Raw genomic sequence first — 24,871 nt, forward strand, 5'->3', positions numbered from 1 at the left:
TGGGTTCGCAGGCTGGCGCTCGATCCACTGAGCCCCACCAGCCAGGGCCCTCCCTCTGTTCTTCTGCTGATGCCCCATTGGCAGAACCCAACCAGAAGCCAGATGACAAGGGGATCACTGATAGAAACCTCTTGTACCACCTCCAACACTCCCCTCTCCTCCCCACCAGCTTATTTTTCTCTCCTGCTCATTCTCCACTGCAGCCCCTTCCGTCACTTCCCCTACACGTTTACCCTCACCTGCCCCAAGGGGGTGACGGGAGGTGGCTGGGGCACCCTCCAACAATGCTGTTCCAGAATAGCAGCCCCAAACCCACCACGACTGGAGCTACCATGTAAAACCATCATATTAACCCCACTAAACTGTCTACACACAGGCACACGTCACCTTGCAGTATGCTCCTCGGGCTAAAGAGCAGCCCTGGGCTGTATTCTTAAAGCATAAATGCCGTGGCTCTATTTCTCAGTTAAGCTTCCATCTGCAGTGAGGATGGCCTTTCAGAAGAACATATGGCAAACTGAACACACTCCCTCTCTCCGGCCCCCAAAGCCCGTCGCTTCCTGGAGCTCCTAAGCGCCTCTTCTTAAACAAGGACTTAGAACCCTGGAAAGCAGACCGAGAGACGGCAACATGTTGGAAGGTGGAAAGGGAATGCAGGAGCAGGAGCTGACCTAGAGGGGAAGAAACAGAATCTGGACGTATGCAAAGGGGCTGTGGCCAAGGGTGGGTGCCCTGAGCACCCCCCTGCCCCACCTCCAGCCTGCAGGGTGGAAGGCAGCCAGGCAGGAGGGCGCCTGGGGCTTGCGAGTCTGCATTCAGAACAGCTTAGCCCGACCCAGAGCCCCTTCCCCATGCCTCGCAGCTTGGCGACTCTGATTTTAAGCTTTGCGGAATTAGTTACCTGGTGTTTGATTACCACGTGTGTTACTTTTTTAAACTAAATTAACTTCTAAACTTTCTGCAAAAATTGACATCCATGTATACTACTTGTGGCTAAGATTATTGTGATCTCAGAGCCAGAAACAGGAGAAAAAGAGCCATGGCACAGAGGAGAGAAAACTGTCCTGCGGTTAGAACCCAAGCCCTGACCGGCTCTGAAAGGAAAAGTCAGCGCCTTCTAAATGCCAGTTCTAGACCAATAAAAACTGAATGTATTACTCCCCCCATTTTCACTGAGGCATAATTGACAAATAAAAATTGTATGTATGTAAGGTGTACGATTGGGTGTTCTGATAAGATGTATGCAGTGTAAGATTATTGTCACCATCAAGCTAATTAGCATACCTGTCACATCACAGAATTACCATTTTTCTTTATGGTGGAGAGATCACTGAAAACTTGGGGTGCGGCCCTGCCCACTGGCTCCTCTCTGAGCACCAGTCCTGCGGAAGCGGAAGCGGTGAGCCCCAACACCCCTTCACTGACCACCCACTAGGGTGGGCCTCGGACCCAGATGTTCCCAATCAGATTCTCTCCTGAGAGTGTAGCTCTGGGACATAGTCCAGTTAGCATGGCTAGACCCAAGAGGCCATGTGTGTGGCGTGGAAGTCTGCAGCAGCGCCCCCTTCAGGGAAGGGAAGAAGGAGGCCACTCTGCAACCCCTCGGGGACATGCAGAAAGTCACCTGGGTTCCTGACTCTGCCCGCTCAGGAGGGACCAGAGAGCCGTCCAAAAATCCCCTCCCTTTCTGCTAAAGCCAACTGTCACGGGTTTCTGCGTCCGCCCTTCCCCAACTCAAGAGCAGGGATTTTATTTCAGACTTTAGTTTTCTAAGGAAGTTTTCAGTTCACAACAAAATTGAGAAGGTAGAGCTCTCCTCTGTACCCCCTGCCCCTCCACACGTACAGCCTGCCCCTCTATTGACACCGCACACCACAGCGGTCCATTTGTTACAGTGACCTACACTGATGCATCTTACCACCCCAAGCCTGCTGTTCACATCGGGGTTCGTCCTCGGTGTTGTGCATTCTATGGGTTTGGACAAATACAGGATATGTATCCAGCCCTGGAGCGGTTTCACTGAAGCACAGGGGTTTCTGCCTGTCTCATTCTCTGCTATATTCCTGCACCTACAGCAGCAGGTATTCAATAAATATTGGTTGAATGAATGAATGAATGAATGAATATATAAAAATAAAGTTGACCTCTCTTAATGAGCCTATGAGCCCTGGCCGGTGTGGCTCAGTTGGTTGGAGCATCATCCTGTAACCAAAGGGTTGCGGGTTCAATTCCCGGTCTGCGAACATAAAATCCCCGGTCGGGGTGCACACAGGAGGCAACCAACCAATCCTCTTCTCTCGCATCAATGTTTCTCTCTCTCTCTCCCTGTCTCTCTGAAAGCAATGAAAAAGAAAATGTCCTCCGGTGAAGATAATAAATACATACATACATACATACACACATACATTTGAGTCTATGCTCAGACCAGCAACATTAGCATAACCTGGGAACTTACTAGGAATGCAAATTCTCAGGTCTCACCCAGACCCGCTGAATCAGGAACTATGTAGTGTAGCTCCCCAGGGGATTCTGATGCAAGCACAGTTTGAACACCATTGTGTTAGAGCATCCCCCACTCTCACCCCAATAATGGGCATATAGCATGCCCACAATAATATGTACTGAGTGTCTGGACTGTCAGGGCCTACAGGGAGGCTTGCAGGCTTGTAATGAGCTGACCAGATGCTTCTTTTCCTGCTAAAGATAACAGGAACGTGTTCAACTTCAGTTCCCAGGAGGAAATCAGAGCAAACAAAGAGATTGCCCCCTTATAGGGCAGTGCTAGGAATCTACAAAAAATCCTAACAGCTGACTCAGGACAGGGGCGGCTGACCAGGTAGGTGCTCCAAGACCTGGATCGTGAGAGTGGAGCCTGGGGACCCCTGCAGGCGGGAGCTGGTGTCTTCCCCTTGGGTCTAGAGCAGCAGCCACAGGAGCACATTAACATGCCCACGGACGCTCTGAATGAAACCAAGTCATGTCCAAGCCAGTAGCCAAGGGCTGAAGGGCTGCACCTCCTGGCAACCACAAATGCCCAGAAGCTGAAATGATACCAACTGCTCTCAAGCACCAGGCAGAGAGGCAGGAAGAAAGCTCTGTGGAAAGAAAGGCCTTTTGAGGTTTATGACTCTGGTCAGGGTGGCAGCCATTGTTTAATTCTGGGCAAAATCTCCAAATCAGCAGCCAAAGCCCAAAACACCTTAGAGTTCTCCTCCCTCAAGATCTCTGAGCAGCAATGGCAAAGTCATGCCATAAATTCCCAAAGAAATGGGCGCCGTAGAGAAAAGGTCACGTTAGTAAAGCACCTACTGTGTGCACCGCCCCTTCCACGCCACCGTCCATACTGCAGCCACAGGGACCTTTGTAAAATACAAGTCTGTTCCCTTGCTTCCCCGATTAAAACTCTTCAAGGGTTTTCCACTGTCTTGACAAAATCCAAATTCCTTATACCCAAGCAGGCAACATCCCTCCAAAGCTGGTCCAGCCTTCTCCCTGGCCTCCTCTCCCCTGTGCTTTTATTGCTCCTGCTCCGGCCATGCTCCCACTCCAAGCTCAGGCCACACTGGAGAGCCTGAGTGTCCCCCAACACAGTGCTCCCACCTCCAGGCCTCTACTGTGCTTTTCCCTCTACCAGCCACGCCCTCTGCTCCCCACCACCCTCACTGCTCAGCACCTCCCAGTAAACTAACCCTCTCACGTCTCTTCCCTGCAGTTCCAAGACTTCATCCTGATCCCATCCCCAGCCCTTCTGTGCACTCCCACGGCCCCTTGCTTCTCTTCCATTGTATACACGGTCGACCACAGACTCCAGCACCAAAATGCCGTGGCTCAGGGCCTCGCTCCACCACTTCGCAGCTAGTTAACTTGGGCAAATGACTTGAACTTCCTGAGCCTCAGTTTCTTCATTCGTAATGAGCTATCCCCCTCACTGTCTCATCAGGTTAAATGCATTCATTTGAGATTCAATGAATTATACGTAAAGGCATCTGGTAAAAACTACATGGGAACTCTATGCGAGAAACAGAAGTGTGCTATTATTTTTTCTGTACTTATCACACTATGTAATTTGCCTGGTAGGGGCAGACACGGCACACAAGCTTGCTGAACGGATGGCAGCTCCTCTGCCCGCTTTCCAGCCCTGCACAGTCTCAAAGCGGTTGCCATGCCTTCGGGGTAGAAAGTAGCAGAGCACTTGTTCAGGTGGGTGGTATTAAATGCCATCAGCACCAATAGGAAGTTCCTCCCTATTTCTAATGAAAGAAGGCACACAAATGGCCAATAAACACATGAAAAGATGCTCAGCGTCATCAGCCAGCTGTTAGGGAAGTACAATTAAAACTACAGTGCCATACCACTTCACACCCACCTAGGACGGCCAGAAAAAAAAAAAAGACTGACAATTGCAAGTGTTGGGGGAATGTGGAGAAATGGGAAACCCCGTGTGTTGCTGGTGGGAATGTAAAATGGGGCAGCCATGCTGGAAAACAGTTTGGCGATTCTTCCAAAAGTAAAATATGGTCGCCACAGGACTCAGCAATTACACTCCTAGCCATATATCCAGAAGAAATAAAAACACACACGAATGTTCACACATCATTATTCATAACAGCCAAGGAGTGTTATCAACCCAAATGCCCATCAACTAATAACTAGATAAGCAAAATGTGGTAGAGACATATAATGAAATATACACCCATCCACGAAAATGAATGAAGTACTCATTTGCTACAGCATGAATAAACCTTGAAAACACTGAGTGAAAGAAGTCAGAAACAAAGCACCGCGAGTTACATGATTCCATTAAGAGACAAGGAGTAAATTAATGATTACCTACGGCTGGAAGGGAAGGGAGGGGCTGACTGCTAATAGGCCCAGCTTTTCTTTTTTGGGGTGATGAAAACGTTCTAGAATTAGATAGTTATGACAGTTGCACAACTCTGTGAATCCACTAAAAACCACTGAACTGTACACTTTAAACGGGTCAATTATAGTATGTGGACTATATCTCTGAAAAAAAAAGTGATTGAAACTGTAGTAAGAATGAGCATTTCTAAGTGTTTGCTATGTGCCCCACAGTAGGCTAAACAGATTTTATAGATTCACTCATTGTTTGTAATTTCAAAAAGAGGCAAAAGCAGAGGCTGGCATTTTTTTTTTTTTTTTAATCCTCACCTGAGGACATTTTTTTCATTGCTTTGAGAGAGAGAGAGAGAGAGAGAGAGAGAGAGAGAGAGAGAGAGAGAGAGACATCAACTGGGGATCAAACCTGCAACCTGGGTATGTGGCCTGATAGGGAATTGAACCTGAGACCCTTTGGTCTGCTGGAGGATGCTCCAACCAACTGAGCGACACAGATCAGGGCAGTAAGAGCATTTTTAAAAAGATCATTTCAGGAAGGTGCCTAGCCCAACCTAGGGCGCAGAGCAGGTGCTCAACAGCTCTCTGAGCCCAGTCTGTGGATTCTCGGAGGAGGCCCGCACATACCTGGGTTGGGAACAAAGCCTTGGGAGGAGGGGCTGGAGCTGGAGCCAAAGAGGCCTGTTAAGCCCAAAGCTAAACCGCAGTAAAGTGGCGCACAGGGGCTGTGATCTTGGGGCAGAGTTAAGGGAAGGAATCGTGGGCACGGTGCAGGTCCCGCAGCAAGGCTGAGAGACGGCTCTGGACCACCTCCCGCAAAGGGGGGGGTTTTCTAAGGCCAGAGGGAGGTAGTGGTACTTAGCTGCGCAGACTCTGGACTTGGATTGTCCGGGTTTCCATCTAACTCCACTTAAGTTTCTTAGCCTCAATGGCCTCCAGTGACTTCACTGGCTTCATGAAGGTAATAGTACCAACCTCAGAGAATTGTTGTAAGAATTAAATGAGTTTATTATATGGAAGGCACTTAGAACTAACTACTCTGGCACGTTGTAATAGCTCCATAAACGTTGGCAGCTGCGCGTCGTCTGCGGGAAAGGGGCCCGCGAGAAGGAACCAGGAAGGGGCGGGAGGCGCACATCCACGTTTGCCCGAGGGGTGGGGGGGGCGACCCGCAGAGCGCCCGTCCTACGTCGGTTTCGCGTGTGTAAATGCGCTGCGCGGAGAGGGAGGGCGTGACTCATCCCAACTCCGCCGCGCAAGGTCTTCTCCAAAATTCCAGTCCTGGGTGAGAGGGCCAGGGGAGCACGAGGGCCGGGAGGCTCACCCCCCAGGCTGAAGGATGTAGGGTCGAGGAGCTCAGGAGCAGGAGGAGGGAGAGGGAGGCGCGCGGGATTGGCCGGGCGGAGCTGGGGGAGGTCCGTCGGGAGGGAAAGGCCTGTCCGGAGAGCGGGAAGCGGGAGAGCCCGCGGGGCGCTCGGGGCGTGGTACCTGGAATCGAACTTCTGGCCGTCGGGGAATGTTCCCACGTAGTGGTAGCGCACAAAGTCCCCGCTGCGCACGGTGCGCGGGCACTCGTCAGGCACGAAGCGCTGTTCGATCTGCAGCTCCGTGTCGGAGCCCAGGCCCAGGCCGGCCACAGGCGCCGCCTGCCCGGTCACCCAGAGCAGCAGCAAGAGCAGCGGCGGCGGTGGGGGCCGCCAGCCCCGGGCCCCGAACGCCATCGGGGGCGGCGAGGAAAGGAGCGGGGGGGGGGGTTAGGCGCGGAGCCGATCAGGGCGCGCGGAGCTCGGGCGGCGCGCGGGTCTGGCCTGGGAGCAGCAGCGTTTGCAAACGTGGAAAGGACTCCCGGCCCTCCCCGGGCCGCAGCCACCACCCCCTCGCCGTAGTCCCCCGCCCCCGGCCACATCCGAGCGAGGGGAGGAGCTGCGGACCCGTGAGGGGCGGGCCCGCTGCGCCCAGCGCCGCCGCCTGGCCCGGCCCTCGGAGCCCGCTGGCCCGCCCGGGGAAGAAGGCTGGCAGCAACCGAGGGGACCCGTCCCCGAGGGAGAAATCGTGCACTCCTTGGGACTGGGCTTTGGCTCAAAATTGGGAGAGAAAAGCGTTTAATGCCTAAGCAGACCCGCTGGTCTCCGCCTGTCCCTGGAGACTCCGGATTTAGAACCAGGAGAGGCTCCTACGTGGCTGCGGATCCAATTACCCTTTGATGCTTTGGGGAGGGAAAGAAACTTGAAATTAAAAAAAAAAAAACTTAGTTACAAGGATGGATTCTACATTGAAAAAGACTGAAACCATTCTTCAGGATTTTTTTTTTCAGAAACTTCTTTTAATACCTAGAAATGGGGAAGCAGGTATTGCCAGACTCCCTTGACCGTTGTACTGAGGAAAGTTTTAAATTGCTGTGAGTGTTCCCCAAGCCATTCAGAGGTATGTATTGTGAGCTGAACTTATTGGCAAACAGCCCACAGGGTCTCACACACGTGACTAAGCCAGGTAGGACTTCACAATAGAGACTCAGATGCCCCAGGAAATTCACTGGAGTGGTTAAATGCATTCATCTTAAACATACAGCGTGGCTGTGAGGACAGCTCCGCTGTGGAGCAGCTCAAGAGCATTTCAGCTCCATTAGGAAGAGCAGGGCTATGACACCCCTTCCTGGGGCCTGGCCTTGGGGGGGTAGGGCCGTCTTCAGCTAGACCGCTCTGCTCTGGTCCTCTCCACTCCACTCCGCATGCTCTGCCCAGGCCCTGGCTCAGAAGGCAGGAACACATGCAGGCGATCCATTCAGTTCGGGCTTCTCCCTGAAGTTCAGTTTGCAGAAGAGGCCCCTGGGTAGAAATGGCTGCTAGGCCCTGTTTTTTTTTTTTAAATTTGAGCTCAGTTAGCCACCAGGAGCCCTACTTAGGAGGCATCTTCTTTCTCAGGGCCGGCAGAAGCAAACAATCCTGATGCTAAAATGCAGCAATGATGGCAAGGGGGAGAAACTGAGCACCAATCTAATAAATAAATGCAGAAATACTAAATAAAATGTAAGCAACTTGAATTCATTAACTTATCAAAGGAATAAATACATATAAACATATGGACTACCTAAGTGACCTTTGGCAAGTTAATTAACAGTATCCCCTGTAAGATTATTATAGCTCCTATTCGATCCCAGGATCTAATGAGAAACTTCATGTAGCACTAAAGAAGTGTTCATTGTTTCTATTAGAGCTTATTCTATTGAAATAGAAAACCTATTAATATAATTCATTCTGTTAGTGCTGTTAGTCTATGTGGCTTGGGTAAAGTTGACCCCACCCCTGGGAATTAGGGTTGGCATGTGACATAAGCTTGACTAGTCAGAGTACTATGCTCCCTGACCATAGTGAGTTTCTATGACAACTACATCACCCTTGCTTGCTAAGCTAATGAGTATAATACATGGAATTGAGAAAGGTTTCTACCAGCTGGGGCTGCTAAGTTGTTGCCATTTTTGCCCCCACAGTGGGAGAACCTACACAAGAATGAGGCCATACAAAGGAAAGTAAAGCTGAGAGAAAGAGAAACTGCTGATGCTAACATTTCCGCACCTAGATACAGCCATCCCTGAAGTCCTGCCGCGTGACATCTCACATATGAGACAATACATTCCCTTTTTTTTTTTTTTTTCTTGAAACAATTTGATTTGGATTTTGGTCTTTTATTTTCAAAAGAGTCTTGATTAAAATACTTGCTAAAATGGATTTATCAATTCCTGGACTTTTTTGCTAAGAGATCAAATCACTGTGTTAAGCAAATATTTGAATCAGTCAAGACTCAACTGCAAGTGTGAAAAAAACTTAATTGGTTTCTGCATAGAAGAGTATCCTAAAGTTTTCTGCTTATTTGCTTGCTTGTTATAGGGTCACTGCTTGTGGTTGAAGAATGTTTTGTATTTTTCCTTTTTATATTTTCCTTCTTTTCTTTCACATTAGGGGCATAGTTAGACCAGCAACAAAGCCTCCCCAGGTGGGGAGAACCTATTCCAGTCCAGCCTGGTTGATATGAGCCACTTTAGATGGATCTCTGGCATGCACCATATGAGGCAGTGGGGTCTGCCCTGACAGCCCTCTGCCAGGGCCTCTTTGTTTTGTTTTGTTTTTTATTATTGTGTGTTTTTCAGGGCCTCTTCACATGATCTGTCCCCATGAGTTAGCTTGGGCCGCCTCACAGCATGGTGGCCTCACGGGCTGTGGGACAGTTTATACCTCTTGAAGGCTTCAGGAGGGAATATTTCAAAAGAACCCAGGGGAGGCCAAATGACCTTTACTGACCTAATCTTAAATATGATGAGGCATCCCTTCCATTACTATCTACTGGTTACAAGCATATCACTAAGGCGGGCCTAGATTCAAGGAAAGAGGCCTGGACCTCACCTCTCCATGGGAGGAGTGTCAAGCTCATTTGTAGGGAACAAGAGAGATGAAAGAGATTATTGCAGCCGACTTGTATAATACAATTTGCCACAGCAACCAAAGTCACATTAAATCTTAAATCACAATGTCAAGTTTTTGATTTACAGTAGGAGACATACCTTTCCATGGACGCCAGTACCAAGATCTGACTGGCCATCCTTCTCCTTGTAGTAGGATATGACGGGTACACTCTCAGAACGTGGCTGGGTGAGAATGGCATCAGCACAGGGGCGCGGCGAGTCTTGGAGGCTGTTTCCTTTAAGATGGGACCAGTGTGGTCAATTTTGCACCTTATTCCAAAGGGTGCCTATATTCCTGTAGCCACCAGAACACTCACGTGTGTTGAGAGTTTGTGTTGGCAGTGGCCCGTGCTGAACAAACGCTGCCTGATCGCTTTTCCTTGGCTTTCCCTTTCTAGACTCTGTAGACCATCTTCCTTCTGTTAAGTTACATTTTCTTTGCTTCACAAACATCTTCCTGAGCCTACATCTTCCTGATTAGATGGGAATGTCTTGCAAGGTATGTCTAGGCCCAGGTAACTTGCACGAACTGATTATGGAAACCTGATTTCCCAGCTCCGGGACACATCAGTGTAACACTGCATGTCTGTTCATAGTCCTTTGTGTGTTTATTTGGATTTCCTGTAATAAATATGAAAGATCTCCCCAGATATTTTTAGATATTATGTTGAATGCCACATTTGTGGGAAATATTCCCTATGCTATTACTTTCACTTCCTTTGTGGTTTATTCCATTATGTTAAAGCTAAACGATTTATTATAACCACGTATCAGATAACACTTTAAAAACACAGTCTAGTTAAGCACCTAATACTTTCGCATCCTGGCTCTGGGCCTCAGTCTCCTTATCAAATGTAGTACCAGAATTTAAGTTTTTAAAGATTAAATCAGATCCTATTAAGGGCTTAGCCCAATGATCAGCACATAAAAGCACTCAATGTACATTAGCTTTTCATTTTCAACATCCAAACCTTGTCTAAGGGCAACACACACTGTTTTTAACCAGAGAACGCACACTCTAACGGTCCCCGGCCAGCGGGGAAAGCTCCCAACCGCCGGCATCTGTAGCCTTCGGCCGCCGCCAGGGGGCGCGCTCCGACGTCCGGCACCAACCTGCCGGGCTGCCTGGGGCTCTGCGCTCCAAGGGGAGGCGAGGACCCGCAGCTGCGGCCACCGGCCGGGCGGCTGCGGCGGCTGCGGCGGCGGCAGAAGGGGGCGCTGCGGTGACCTGCGGGCGTGGCGCGGAGGAAGTGCCGTCTTCGCCGCCGCCTGAGCCGCACGGACCGCGATGTCGTCCCGGCCGGGGCGCGCCGATCCAGGGGCCGGGGGCGCTCCGGGGTCGCGGGAGCTGCGGGAGCCCTGGGAGCAGGAGCTACAGCGGCGCTGGGAACAGAAGCGGAAGCGACAGGACACGCAGCAGCTGCAGCAGCTCAAGCACGTGGAGTCCTTGTGAGTCCCCGCCCGCCCCCGGGGTCCTACAAAGAATGGGCACCGCGTGGGCGCTGTAGGCGGGGTCCTTGGAGACCTGCGAGTTGGCAGGCGACCCGTCTGCTGTTACCGATCCCGGGCGGCGCTCACTAGCCTGGCAGCCGCCCCGCGGTGGGAGGGGTGGAAGTGCCCGGCTCTCCCCGGCCGCCTGAGCTGCTTTGGGGCGCAGGCCCCGCCCCCAGGGCCCGGGGCGCACGCGGGGGGCGGGAAGCGGGGGCATCGCGGAGCCGAGGTTGCTGTCCACGTGTCGGAGTTTCGCTGCAGTTCCATTAGGCGTTCGCTCCGGATTTGGAGGCTGAATACGCGAGAAGTGCGCTTTGGTCCCTGTCCTTTCAGGGTGTTCAGGCCACAGGGCCCGCTGTGAACCCGATACGGTCTTTTCATTTGTTACTGAGGGAAGAGAAAACGCAGTCCTGTAACGTTAGTGGGGTCAGAATAAACAATGGGGTGAAGAACTCGCCCCTACTACTGGGGAGGTGCCTGACAGGTAGAGGACCGTGTAGACTTGCTCTCCAGTCCTAAGGACTTTGATCAGGATTAGGGTGGAAGCTACAAAGAGGCCGATTCCACCCACCCAACCTAAGGAGTGAGGACCAGAGGCATGTACTCTTGCAGGTGAGCCCAGCCTGACTCAGGAGGCGCTGCGCTCCCAGCTCCTGAGGGGTCAAGAGCGCCCAGGTGACCACTGGGAGGAGGGCGGCTTGTAAAGGAGATTGCAACATCAGGTGGGAGGTTGGAATAGTGACCTTCCCGTTCTTCTCTGTCCCTGTGGTTCCGTGAGCAGCTCTGGGAGTCAGCTGCTCTTGAGTTTCGACACAAAACACCTTGTTTTCTGGGAGCCTGGCCTGCTCTTTTCAGTGTGGCCCTTGAGCTGAATGTAGGACAGTAGGACAGTGGTTGCAGGAGAGAGGCCTTGCATGACTGGCACCCATGGTCCTGGTGCTGTCTGCCAAATTAAAGGTTGCTTGCCCCATACACAGCGGGGAAGATAACGTAGTCTTACTACACAGAGCAAGTTATTGCAATCTGAATGGCCAGTTGGCTTCTCAGATGGTTCAAAATAATGACCACCCACTTTTTTTTTTAAAGATTCTATTTATTTTTACAGAGAGGGGAAAGGAGAAAGAGAGAGAGGGAGAGAAACACCGGTGCACAACCCACTGAGCCACACCAGCCAGGGCCCAACTTCTTTTAATATTAAGAATAAACTGCACCCTGACTTGTGTGGCTCAGTGGGTTGAGCGCCCACCTGTGAACCAAAAGGTCTCCGGTTAGATTCCCAGTCAGGACTCATGCCTGGGTTGCGGGCCAGGTCCTGGGTTGAGGGCGTGCAAGAGGAAATTGATCAACGTTTCTCTCCCTCTTTCTTCCTTCCCTTCTCTCTAAAAAATAAACAAAATCCTTTTCTTTTTTTTTTAAGAATCAACTGCAAAGACACATGTGGACTCCTCAATGGTCAGAGTGCAGAAGCCAAACCATACACTAACATACTTCCATTTCCAAATATGTTGTATGTAGTAGGTAAATATCATTTTAAACTTTGAGAATTATCCTTAATAGGTTAATGAATTGTTAGCCCTAGGAAAAAACATCAACTACCTTCATTTAAATTTGTGAAAACGGTTGTGAAATAGACTTTTAAGGCAATGCCATTGCTAATAATAGATTTCCAAATGTCTATTTCCATCACACTTCCTTTCATCTTGGCAACAACAGTTACATGTTTTTGAGGAATTTGGATTTCATTTTGGCCATATGTTGTTGTTTGTACAAGTCCTGTGGCTCAAAGGATGGATTATTGGATTTATAGACGGTATAACAAACTCCCTCCGTCTCTATGCGTAAGGTGTATCAGTCACATTTGTAATGGATGCTAGTAAGTGAACCATATCATTTTCCCAATTTATGCAGATTTCCCGTGTTATTGCTAAGTTTTAGCTATGACATGCCACCACTTCGTGTTAGAAAATCCTTGAAGCATTTGCTTTGGAAAAGCTCTGTCCTGCACCTGAGCAGTTGCCTCCTCAGGCCCAGTTGTTCACGATGTGATGATGTTCACGGGGCAGAGCCTCCTGTGTCTGCTGAGAAAAGCTCTGGGCGTTGGTCATGTAGCATCCCTCCCGCTGTGTTCTCCCACCTCTGCTGGACCCAGGCTTGGGCCATTGTGATCCTAGTTAGTGGTCCAGTGTTGAGCTGCCTCCGGTGGCTGCTGGGAGCAGCAACCTGTCAGAAGGGGCAGAAGCCAGCATTGTGGACTGCCCTTCCCATGTGTGCTGTGAAATATTCACGCAGGAGGAAAGTGAGCCTCGGGGGGGTTAAGAAACTTGCCCAATGCACACAGCAGGGAGAACGAATCCAAATTCAGGCAAGAGTTTTCATTGCCTAAGCCCATGGGCTTTCCACCCTGCCTTGTTTCACCTCGGCCGGCGGGAGTCACATTCACATTGTTGTAGGACTGGAACACACTGCTGGGGGCGACTGGGGTCTCTTACTCCCAGAAAACAGAGCAGCTCCTTTTATTGGGACAGTTATAGAGCTACATTGCCACTCCTGAGAGCAGTTTTCATTGTATGTTTTTTGGTTGTAACTGGGAATTTTTTGTTTGTTTCTTGGATTATAAATATTATATGTAAATAAATATATATATATATATCCATACCATGCACCTTTGTTTCTGACATTTCTCACTCTGGTTTTCTTTTTTTCAATTACAGTTGACGTTCAATAGTATATTCGTTTCAGGTGTACAGCGTAGTGGTTAGGCATTTACATACCTTATGAAGAGATCCCCCTGGTAAGCCTAATACACATGTGACGCCATACCTAGTTATTACAATATTATTGACTTACATTGCCTCTGTTTATGCCCTTAGTACTCCCTTCTGGTACCTAGCACTGTGCTTGGCACAGAAATAGTTCACTGGTTACGTCTGCGATTTTATTCCTGAAACGATTATAGTCATAATGGTGAGTTTTAAAACAAAAATTCAGCTTATGTGATTCTGCAGCAGATATGAACTTTTAGTAGCACATCTGTGGCTCCATTTTTCTTTCTTATTTCAAGATACCTTTGATTTTTCTTCAGAGATGTATTAACCTAGGCTTATACCAACATTGCTGTAATGAAGATATTACTGATTTTGTTCTTCTTTGGTAATTAAAAAGCATGTTGTAGGTTAGTTAGCACATGTGCATATAAATGTGAATAGAAGGAAAAATAAATGCCTCTCCCGTTTATGATCTTTAGTTCCCCTCCCTAGAGGCAAGCATGGAACCCATTTCTCCAATCCTTCCTGAGATAGTCTCTCTATGTACTACATATGTACAAGGCATGTGTACATGACCATTAATCTTCTTTCTCATACACAGCAATAGAAGCAGACCAAATACACTGCTCTGTTTTGCTCCCTACTTTCTCCTTTTTTTTTTTTTTTTAACTTTCGTGGAGCTTGTCCCGTATCAACATTGAATTCTCTCTTTTAACGTGTATTAATGTTTTACTGGTGATGACAATAATGCATTTCAGTACAGAAAACTTGGAAAATTAGCCCCACTCTCAGCATGTAAATACTCCTCCTCCCCCCCCCAAAATTTCATGTTTCTGGAGTCAAGTCATAACTTTAAACCAGCGCCAGTGCCCAGATGTCTGCGTAAAATGTCCCTCCTGGACCATTGAACAGGCCTGGGATGTCTGGTTTCCTGTTAATAGCCAATAGTGGGTAAATACTTGAACGTGAGCGTTCGGGGCAGATCTCCCAGACTGGGAGTCCAGAAGCCTCTCTCTCCCGGCAGCGCCGGCTGCCCACGGAGTTGAGGCCAAGTTCAGATGCCCTGGGAGCACGCGCGTGACTGTGTCCTCAGGGCCCCGGCGGCCTGCAGCTGAAACGGCAAGGCCCTTCCCACGCAGCCGTTCCTGTCCTTAATCTAGCAGTTTTCTTTGTTGGATGCTGCCTGTCGTCCAGACCTAGTGCAGGGGGCCTGCACCCGGAATCCGGTGAGGTCAGCCCGGGCGTGCAGGGCGGTCAGAGAGCTGAGGAGTGGGGGCAGGCAGCTCGGATAGGGTGGGCTTACGCTGGGCAGGGGTGTGGGGGGATCTTGAATGGAGACGGGCATGAAAATGAGAGGGGGAGCCACTGGGACAGATCGCCTTCACTCCTTCCGCTGCACCTGTCCCTTCCCTGCATCTGCGCTCCGCCCCTACCCCCCAGCCCCACCCCACCCCTAGCCTGAAGGGAGCAGATCACTCAGCCCGCCCAGCCCGGAGCCTCTTCAACGTGGAGTAAATAGAAGTTGTGCGGCAACCTGACAGCTCTAATGATAGTTTGGAACCATAATGAATCAGGGGTCTCCTTACCGCTCGTTTTCTCTGTAATCTCTTGCTTTCCCTTCCTCCGAAAATAAAAGCATCGTGCCAAGACACCAGGTTAATTACAGTGTCAGTGAATTTAAGTTCTAGGCCTCAGCAGGATGCCGCATAGTATCAGTTTATTTATCTGTGAGCTCTGAGTGCCGGGCAGATTTTATTACCTGTTTTAGATATAATGTAGTTTTAGGTTTTTATTAAAAATAGCCTTTTTATTTTAGCCTGCAGTTGCTTTTTGCTCATGAAAATGTGTATGCTCCTGGTAACATGGTTGATGATGTTTTTCTTTTCTTTCCAGTTATGAAAAACCTCCTCCTGGGCTTATCAAGGTCAGTGTGAAGTCCGTTTGCTTCTTCTCTTAGCTGTGTTTGACTCAGTGCCCAGGCTCGGTCACTGGTTATGAAAACGGCCGCGTATGGTTTTGAACCTCCTTTCACGATCGCCCTGTTTCTTCCCTGCAGGTGCCAGTCATACACATCGGGCTTTGTCACAAGCCAGTCCCCCTGTAGGAATTTAATCAGCCGGGCGTCTGTTCCCTAGGGAACTGGGGCGGGCCACGTGTATTCCTCAGCCATCACCCCCTTCTCTCTCTCCCTGCAGCTCTCCTGCCTCACCTGGGCCGCTTCCTTGGGTGTCAGCAGCTCGGAGACCAGGAGACTCCGGGGGGACCTGGAGCTCGTCCGGCCCCGAGTCCCGGTGCCAGAGCCCCTCCTGCAGCCCCCTGGCCAGGGCAGAGTCTGGGGCAGTGGGACTTAGAGGGGAGCTTGGAGGCCAAAGCAGCCTCATCTGTTTAAAGAATTAAACTTTCAATTAAAATTAAAAGATTTAAAAAGTATTTCATTGTAAATTTAATATTCACGGAAACTGGACAGAAACGCTCCTTAATTATAACTGTAGTTACTCAGTGATGAACATGCACATCAGAGATACAGCATGTGTGTGACTAGAAAACGTGACTGTGGCCTTCAAGGTATAATAAGCTATTTCAGTACAACATGCCATTTTTATTATTCTAGATAGCTTTGTTTAATCATTCTTATACCTGGTCTCATTCCACAAAGAGTCTGAGGTAGTGAAAGTGAAACCTGGTTTTTTTTAATCCTCGCCCGAGGATATGTTTATAGATTTTAAGAGAGAGAGAGAGAGAGATACCAACTGGCTGCCTCCAATACCTGCCCCAGCCTAGGGGGACAAACCCACAACCCGGTGCGTGCCCTGACCAGGAATAGAACCCACCATCTTTTGGTAATGGGACAATGTTCCAGCCACCTGAACCACCTAGCCAGGGCAGTAGGGAAACCTTTTTGAGGTCTTAGAATCTAATATGCATTAGACTTTAGATAGAGCTCGTCCACCATTCCTGTACGAAAGGCAGATTTTTATTTTGCTTTACTAGGAAACTTCTTCAAGAACAGCGGCTCCCTTTTCACGATGTGATTCTCTGGTGTGGTTATTTCCATGTGCCCGTCCGGTCCCCTCGGTCCTGCCAGTTGCTGGCAGGGTAACTAACGGTGACCGTGGGAGCACCAGCCCCTGAGACTCCAGGCGACGCAGGTGGCAGAGAGTCCGGAGCTCTCGGGCGTATTGTTTACACGCTGTTTCCTGCTTTAGGAAGACGAGACCAGGCCCGAAGACTGTATACCGGACGTGCCGGGCAATGAACACGCCAGGGAGTTTCTGGCTCACGCACCCACGAAAGGGCTCTGGATGCCACTGGGGAAGGAGGTCAAGGTCATGCAGTGTGAGTGCGTCAGGTCCTCACTGTCACCACAGCGCTGTTCAGGTCACGGCATGGTCTGTGCTGTAGAGACGCACGCACACCAGCCTGCGTGTGTCAGGGAGTGGGCCGAGGCGAGAGCCGCAGCAGAGATGTGGCTCCGGGGCTGCTGACTCGAGTGCGGTGGCCTTTGCACAGGCGGCAGCTGCCTGCGGAGCGCGCTCTGCGGAACATCCCCGCACCAGCAAGGGCCTTCGGGGGAGAAGTGCGTGGGGGTGAGGGGGGCGGGTGACGGCCGGTCCCTGTGGGTCTTGCCTCAGTCCGTCGCCCTCCGTCGTGCTGTTAAGTTCATCCACGTCACCCGAGGGTGGGGGGCTGCAGGCCAGAGGGCGGGTTTGGGACAGGCAGGGCTCTGCGTGTGCAGCCCACCCCCGCAGGGCCGCCGCCCCTCCGTCCTGCACAAAATGGCCTTGAAGAGAGGGTCCCGCAGCCTTTTAAAGACATTCGTTTGTACAGAGGTTCTTCGTGCACACAATTAAAATAGCTGTTCCTTGTCTCTTTTTCTCCATTCCCACGTGAAGCTCTTTTGGTGGCTTATTTTGATATTCCTTGTGTCTAAAGATTATGCTGGTACTGTATTGATTTTTCAGGTGTAGGCGTTATCTGTCGACATTGTACAACAGCAGATGAGAACTTAGCTCACCCCTGCTCTCACCACACACATGCCCTTATTATATCTCATCTTCCCGAGAACAGTTCTATCATAATTTTGATTCAACATGTCTTTAGTGTTTGTTTTCTTATGATTACATTCAGAGCAGAGTCATAGAGTAAACTGACTGCTTTTCCTCTCATATGTCCTGAAAATGCTCTCAATCTCCCCAGAATTAATGGTTGTCTTGTTTTGTTCTGGGTTTGTTTTTTTTTGGGGGGGGGTTGTTCTTTTGTTATTCTTATTATTGTTTTTTTCATTCCATGTGCTGATTTCTCATTCAGCCCTAGATAATTCCCAGGCTTCAGCCTTAAGACCTGCAAGTGCTTGAGGTGGTCTTTCTGCTTCACCTTTCTGAATGTGGCTGCTGCCATGCCAATCCTCCAGGGGTCTCGCTTCATTGTGTGTTATGAATTGAATATCTATGCCCGCCGCCCCAATTCACATGTTCAAGCCCTAATTCCCAATGGGATGGTATCGGGAGATGGGGTCTGTGTGAAATAATTCGGATTAGATGAAGCATGAAGCATGGCTCTCCTGGTGTGATTAGTTTCTTTTAAGAAGAGGAGAAACCAGAGAGCTTGTCCTCTCTCTCTCCACTGTGCAAGGACACAGCTGCCTGCAGCCAGGAAGAGAACACTCTTCAGAAACTGACCCTGCTGGCACCCGGACCTTGGACTTCCCCTCTCCAACACTGGGAGGAAACAGAGGTCTGTGTTTTGTGGCGGCAGCCTGGGCTGACTCTGAGGCACCATCCTTCTGCAGCTCCCCTTCGCCTCCTCCTGAGTCAGAGGACCTGCTGCCCGCGTGCTGAGTCTTCCTTGTTGTTTATTCCCTCGTTAGAGGGGAGCACATCCTCTCCCAGCTTTCTCTGGAATGGATTCGTAGGGAATACAATTTTCAGGACCCTACTTTACGGGGAACATCTTTATTTTACAGATTTTTTTAATTTGCTGGGTTAAAAATCAGCTTTTCTGATATGGTTTTATATGTAGAAACACCTAATGATGCTACAAAAATAAAAACTTAGGGAACAAATAAGTAGCAGGATATAAAGTTGACAGGCAGACATCAGCTGTGTTCCTCTACACAGACAATGAGCAATCCAAGAAGGAACATACAGGGATGATTCCATGTATAACAGCATCAAAAAATAAAATAAAATGCTTAGGAGTTCACCAAAGAGCTGAAAGACTTGTGCAATGAAAACCATAAAGCATTGCTGAAACTAATTAAAGGTAACATAAATAAATGGTCATGCATCCCATGTTCATGGATTGGAAGACAATATTGTTAAGATGTTAACACTACCCAACGTGATCTCCAGGTTCAATACAATTACTGAGAATCCCAACACCATGTTTTTTCTTTGCTGAAATAGAAAAACCCATCCCAAAATTGATATGGAATCTCAGAGGACCCCAAATAACCAGAATAATCTTGAAAAACAGAGAACATAGCTGGAGGACTTATACTTGCTGATTTCAAAAGTTACAGTCATCAAAATAATGTGCTGGTACAGAGACAGTTGTGTAGACCAGTGGAACAGAATAGAGAGCCCAGAAATAAAGCCCTACTTACACGGTCAAATGACTTTTGACAATGGTACCAAGACCATTGAGTGGGGACAGGAGAGTCTTTTCAACACATGGTGCTGGGAAAACTGGACATCCATCTACAAAAGAATGAAGTGGGACCCATATCTAATATACACAAAAATTAACCCTAAATGGATCAAAGGCTTAAATGTAAGACCTAAAACTGTAAAGTCCTTAGAAGGAAACATAGAGCAAAGCTGCACGAAATTGGATTTGGCAATGATCTGTTGGGTAAAACACCAAAGGCTCAGGAACCAAAAGAAAAAATAGACACATTTGACTTCATGAAAAATAAAGAATTCCATGAATAAAATATATTAGCATAAAAAGGTAACCAACAAAATGGGAGAAAATGTTATATTTGCAAACCACTTATCTGATAAAGAATATATAGAGAATTCCTAACAGCAACAAAAAAACAACCTGATTAAAATTTGTCAAAGAACTTGAATAGACATTTTTCCAAAGAATATGCAAGTAAATATACACATGACCAATAAGCTCGTGAAAACATGTTCAACATCACTAACCATTAGGGAAACGCAAATGCAAACCTCAGTGAGGTGCCATGTCAAGTCCCCTAGGATGACTACTATTAAAAAAAAAAAAAAAAATGCTGGCAAAGATGTGAAAGAATTGGAACCTTGGTGTAGTGCTGTGGGACTGTAAACTGGTACAACAGCCACTATGGGAAAAGTATTGTGGTGCGTCAAAAAATTAAAAGTAAAATTACCATGAGATCCAGCAATTCCACTTCTGGGTATATACCTAAAAGAATTGAAAGTAGGCTCTTGAGGAGATATTTGGACATCCAAGTTCATAGCAGCATTATCCACAGTAGCCAAAAGGTAGGAGCAATGTGTATCCATCAACAGATGAGTGGAAAAGCAAAATATGGAGTATACGTACGATGAAGTAATATGCAGCCCTGAAAAGGAAGGACATTCTGACACATGCCACAGTGTGGATGAACCTTGAGGGCAGCATGCTAAGTGACATAAGCTAGTCACAAAAAGACAAACACTGTCTGATGGCACTTATGTGATGCACTTGGGGTACTTACAGTCCTAGAGATAGAAAATAGAACAGTGGTTGCTGCCGACCTCCTGGGGTGGGGTGAGGAGTGAGGAGTTATTGTTTAATGGGAATAGAGTTTCCGTTTTACAACAGAAGGGAGTCATGGAGCTGCAGGGTGATGATGGTACATTTTATGTTATGTGTATAGGCACACCTCGTTTTATTGCACTTCGCAAATGTTGTTTTTACAAATTGAAGGCAAGTCCCTCCGCCAGCAAAAAGATTATGGCTCACTGTTGAAATAATCACTGTATTGTGATGGTCTGGAACCAAACCCACCATATCTCTGAGGTCGGCCTATATTTTACCACAATTTTAAAAATTTTTGAGCAGTTCAGAGTAGTAAGTATAATAGAACCCCAACATGGGTTTGAACTGCATGCGTCCACTTATACACAGATTTTTTTTTCAATGAGTTATTGCAAATGTATTTTCTTTATGATGCCAGGAATTTTGCCATTCTTACCAATGCGTACTAATTTTCCTTGAATGAATGCTGCTCAGATTGTGGCAAGCCTTTGGTTAATTCCCAGGTCTTCATGTAAGTTGATTTGGGCAAATTTACAACTACTGTCAGTGCTTTTCTGGAGGGGCAAATTCATAGAAACTGTCACTTGGCCGTTCTTGATGTATTTCTGGGTTATTCCTTTTGAAAAGAATTCTCTTCATTGTCATTGTTATGATGACTCAGGAAGGGAATGAAAGCAGATAAATGTGTTTAGATGTCATCTTGACCCAGAAGTCTACAGCTCTGATGAGGTAGTTGCATTTCACTTGCCATTTTATACAATAGTTATTTGCATTAACTTGGAAAATAAGGAGTTTTTTTTTAAATGGGGAGTAGAGCCAGTTTTATCAAGAAATAACGTTTAAGCTTCCGGGCACCTTGGTTGTGCCTTTCAAAGGCCTGCAGGGACCCATCAATATGTAGATGTGGTCATATGATTTTGTAAAATTTGTTAAGGCAAGATATTTTTTTTCCCTAAAGATTCCCCCGCCTCCCAGTCCCTACAAAACTTAGATTTATCCCAGACCTGATAAAAGACATATATACTATACGTACCTTCATTCATTTTATTGGTCGTAATGTTATTTAGAACAATGGTTCTTAAACTTTCATATGTCTACAAATCACCAGTAAATCTTTTGAAATTCAAGTATGTTTCACTACTTCAAGGTGGGCCCACTACTCTGCTTCTGTGACAACTTCGATTTTTTAGGATCTTATATGGGTCATTCACAGATTGCATTTGCTTTTAGAGTTGGAGTTTAATGACGAAAAACTTTGATGTGATCTACTGATTCTTTATCTTCATTAAATGCAACTGTTATCTTACAGAAATATTTCCTTTTTTTTCTTTGTTTTTAGGTTGGCGCTGTAAACGGTACGGTCACCGAACGGGCGACAAAGAGTGCCCTTTCTTTATCAAAGGCAACCAAAAGTTAGAACAGTTCAGAGCAGTAAGTAAAACCCCAGAATGTCCATTTATGTTTACGGAAGACGGGGAATATCCGTGAACAGGCAGTCACGAGTGAACTGGAGGTTCATATAAAATATATTCACAGAAACATTTTGGCCAAAGTATCTGATGTTAACTGCATCTCTGTTAAATCGAAATTTCATGACAGATTAATTCATGAACAACTAACTTCCTATTTAAGTGGTACTTGCTTATACCTTGGGAATAGCACTTCTTTTTTGGAAGAAGATACTGTTATTTACTCAATCATTTTTCTAAGTTACATAAAAAACCATGTTTCATAACTAAAATTAGGGTTTTACTTTCCCAGTTTTTATCTAAAAATTAGATGTCTTTAAATTTTAAGCTAGAAGTGTGTATGTAAGTTATAGATGATCTTTCTTTTTTTAAAAAGATTTTATTTATTTTTAGAGAGAGGGGAAGAGAGGGAGAAAGAAAGGGAAAGAAACACCAATGTGTGGCTGCCTCTCACACACACTCCCAACTGGGGACCTGGCCCACAACCCGGGTATGTGTCCTGACTGAGGATCGAACTGACGACCCTCTGGTTCGCAGGCCAGCACTCAATCCACTGAACCACACCAGCCAGGGCAAATATCCTATATTTTTCTAATTGGAAAATTCTTTTCACAGCCTCAGTGAGTTTGCAGTATCGGTAACCCTTAGGAAGAGTTAGAAGAACTATACCAAACTGGAAAAAAATAACTGCTTTTATAAACTTAGGGACTTAATATTTATTTAACTAATGGTCTGTGACGTCTAACCCAACCTTCACCTTGTCTAACCCTCAAGGCACATGAGGATCCCATGTATGACATCATACGAGAGAATAAAAGACATGAAAAGGACATCAGGTGAGGGTCTCCTAATGATAACAGTATCCTCTTAAAGTTTTACATAATATTAAGTGGGAAAGAACCATTCCAGTGGAAGAGGAGTGGCTTATTGAATATGTCCTTCAATGGCGAAATGCTGGGAGGGCAGGAGAAATCACCGCAAAGGCTGGTGTGCCAGGAGTGAGCAGGTCAACCTGTCCCCCTTGGGTTCACTTAAAGCAGTGGGCATGGCCCCGTCTGTTCCTGCCACCAGTGGCTGATGTTGGCAACCCACGCTAGGTGTCTGGTTCTACTGTATGACTGGTTTTTCTTACATATGATTTAGTTTATCTTCTCCCGTGTCTTCAGGGATTTGAGCTATTGTTAAAAATATTCTTAAACATTAAATAAAGATAGAGTGAAAAAACAGGAGGTATTCTCCGCCCCCCCCCCAAATTGGTGGTCCTGAGTTACTGTTGAAGAGGGAGATTACCTAGTGCCAACCTGAGCGGCGGGGGATGAGGTAGGAAAGGATGTATCTGTGAGCAGTTAGAGCAGTGAGGACTGTAGAACCGCGCAGGCTCCCCTCTCCGGGGCACGCCCACGCGAATCTCCTTTCCCAGTGAGTTTTCTGCCTCCCACATTGTAGTGTCCCCGTGAGACTTGCAACCAGGGGAGCAGTGGGAAGTAATAGCTTGTCCTGGGCTGACCCCCTGACCCTATTTCCAAGGCTCCCTTTTCTCTGACTCCCCAGGGAGCGGATAGCAGCCCCGCCTGCGTTCTCTCCTGTTGCTTCTTCTCTGTCCTTCCTTGTTTCACTGTCCCCAGCTTTAATAAGCATATTTTCAAAAAAAAAAAAAAAAAAAAGAAGAAGAAGAAGAAGAAGAAGAAACGTGCAGGAATACTTAGGACAATGAAAAGAATACAGAACGCTTGTACCCTGGTGACAGTCCTGTGAAGCAGACGTGCGTATGGACAAGAACGGGGAAAACGAGCAAAGATAAAACTAAGTTCTGTGCTCAGTGAGGTGCTCGTGGGTGAGACCCTCCTCACCCTCCCCGCTGAGCCTAAGTGACCGTTCGCGGTCCTTTGCCCGATCTCATCCATTTAGGATCCAACAGCTGAAGCAGTTACTGGAAGATTCCACCTCAGATGAAGACGGGAGCAGCTCCAGCTCCTCGGAGTGTAAGGAGAGACCCAAGAAGAGGAAGAAGAAAGAAAAGCACAAGAAAAGGAAGAAAGAAAAGAAGAAGAGGAAGAAACGGAAGCATAAGTCCTCCAGGTCCCACGAGAGCGCGGACTCGGACTGACGGGAGCCGGGCTGGTGCGGGTTCTCGCCCCGGGGGTCGGACTCTGGGGCCAAGAGCAGGGGACTGTGGGGTCGGAGAGGACGGGACAGAGGACGCCAAGGAGGGTGTCTGGGGTCACACGTGTGCGTCCTCACCTGCCTTCCAGTGCAGGTGTGACCAGCGGGGAGGGACTTGCACCTTCCCGGGCACTGGCTCCGGACAGCGGCTGACATCCAGCAGGAAGGCTCTTCCCAGTGTGGCCCTGCTGGTCACCAGGGTTTGTGATTCCTTAGAAACGGCAGGTGGCGGGACTGAGGGGTCCCTGAGGATGCCCCTCCAGGCGCTGTCGCCCTCCATGGTGAGGCTGCTTAGTTCCCAGACTGCAGGCTGGACCTTTCTCTGTTGTTGAAGATAATAAAAGGCCATTATTTATTTTTCAAACCTGTTTCCTTTTGGTTTCTGAATAATACATGCATGTGTTCTGTATTTAAAAGGTACCTAAGGTTTAATTATGAAAAACTTTGCTCCTCCCCCAGCTACTCAGTTCCCATCCCCAATGGGAACATTACCAGTTTTTTTGTGAAGCCATCTAGAAATATTTTATTGTCATAAGCAAATGTGGGGGGTTTTCTTTTTTCTTTCTTTTAACATAAATGCGAGCATGCTATACATTGTTGGCACAGTCTTTAGTTTTCATTTTTTAACAGGGTAAATATGTTGGGCCTTTCGTACACAAAAGGCCTGTGTTCCCAAACCCTGGCATGATGGGTTGAGGTTTTTTTTTTTTTTGGGGGGGGGGGGTTGGAGATCCTGTAATACCAATGAAAAATATATTTAACTTGCTTAGATCTTACTGCCATTTTCCTGTGGTTACTATTATTCCCAGAATAATTGATTCAGAAAAGTACAAGGATACAGGCATTACTGCCCTGGGTCAACTACCCACATCCCGAAATCCATCCTCACCCCGTTGGCTAAGCACAGTCCCCCTGGAAACTTCTAGCTTTGTGTGCAGCCA

At 47.8% G+C, this 24,871-nt stretch overlaps 2 protein-coding genes across 2 annotated transcripts in view; one reads left to right on the forward strand and one right to left on the reverse strand.

Moving 5' to 3' along the window:
* FKBP9 (FKBP prolyl isomerase 9) overlaps positions 1 to 6,602 on the reverse strand; it is a 33,366-nt gene extending 26,764 nt beyond the window's left edge. Inside the window, exon 1 of the mRNA XM_090287036.1 lies at positions 6,346 to 6,602. Coding sequence (XP_090143162.1) covers positions 6,346 to 6,578 — 233 coding nt within the window. The 5' untranslated portion in view covers positions 6,579 to 6,602. The remainder of the gene's footprint in view (positions 1 to 6,345) is intronic.
* Positions 6,603 to 10,538: 3,936 nt separating this feature from the next.
* LOC150001241 (retinitis pigmentosa 9 protein-like) lies at positions 10,539 to 24,294 on the forward strand. The gene is made up of 6 exons (XM_090287037.1): positions 10,539 to 10,762; positions 15,463 to 15,493; positions 16,776 to 16,905; positions 21,638 to 21,729; positions 22,542 to 22,603; positions 23,676 to 24,294. The coding sequence occupies exons 1-6, from the start codon at positions 10,602 to 10,604 to the stop codon at positions 23,872 to 23,874; spliced, it is 675 nt and encodes a 224-aa protein (XP_090143163.1). The 5' UTR covers positions 10,539 to 10,601; the 3' UTR covers positions 23,875 to 24,294.
* Positions 24,295 to 24,871: the final 577 nt, after the last annotated feature.

This window comes from Furipterus horrens, unplaced genomic scaffold (assembly GCF_987537825.1).
Source record: "Furipterus horrens unplaced genomic scaffold, mFurHor1.1.pri manual_scaffold_9, whole genome shotgun sequence".
Classification (NCBI taxonomy): domain Eukaryota; kingdom Metazoa; phylum Chordata; class Mammalia; order Chiroptera; family Furipteridae; genus Furipterus; species Furipterus horrens.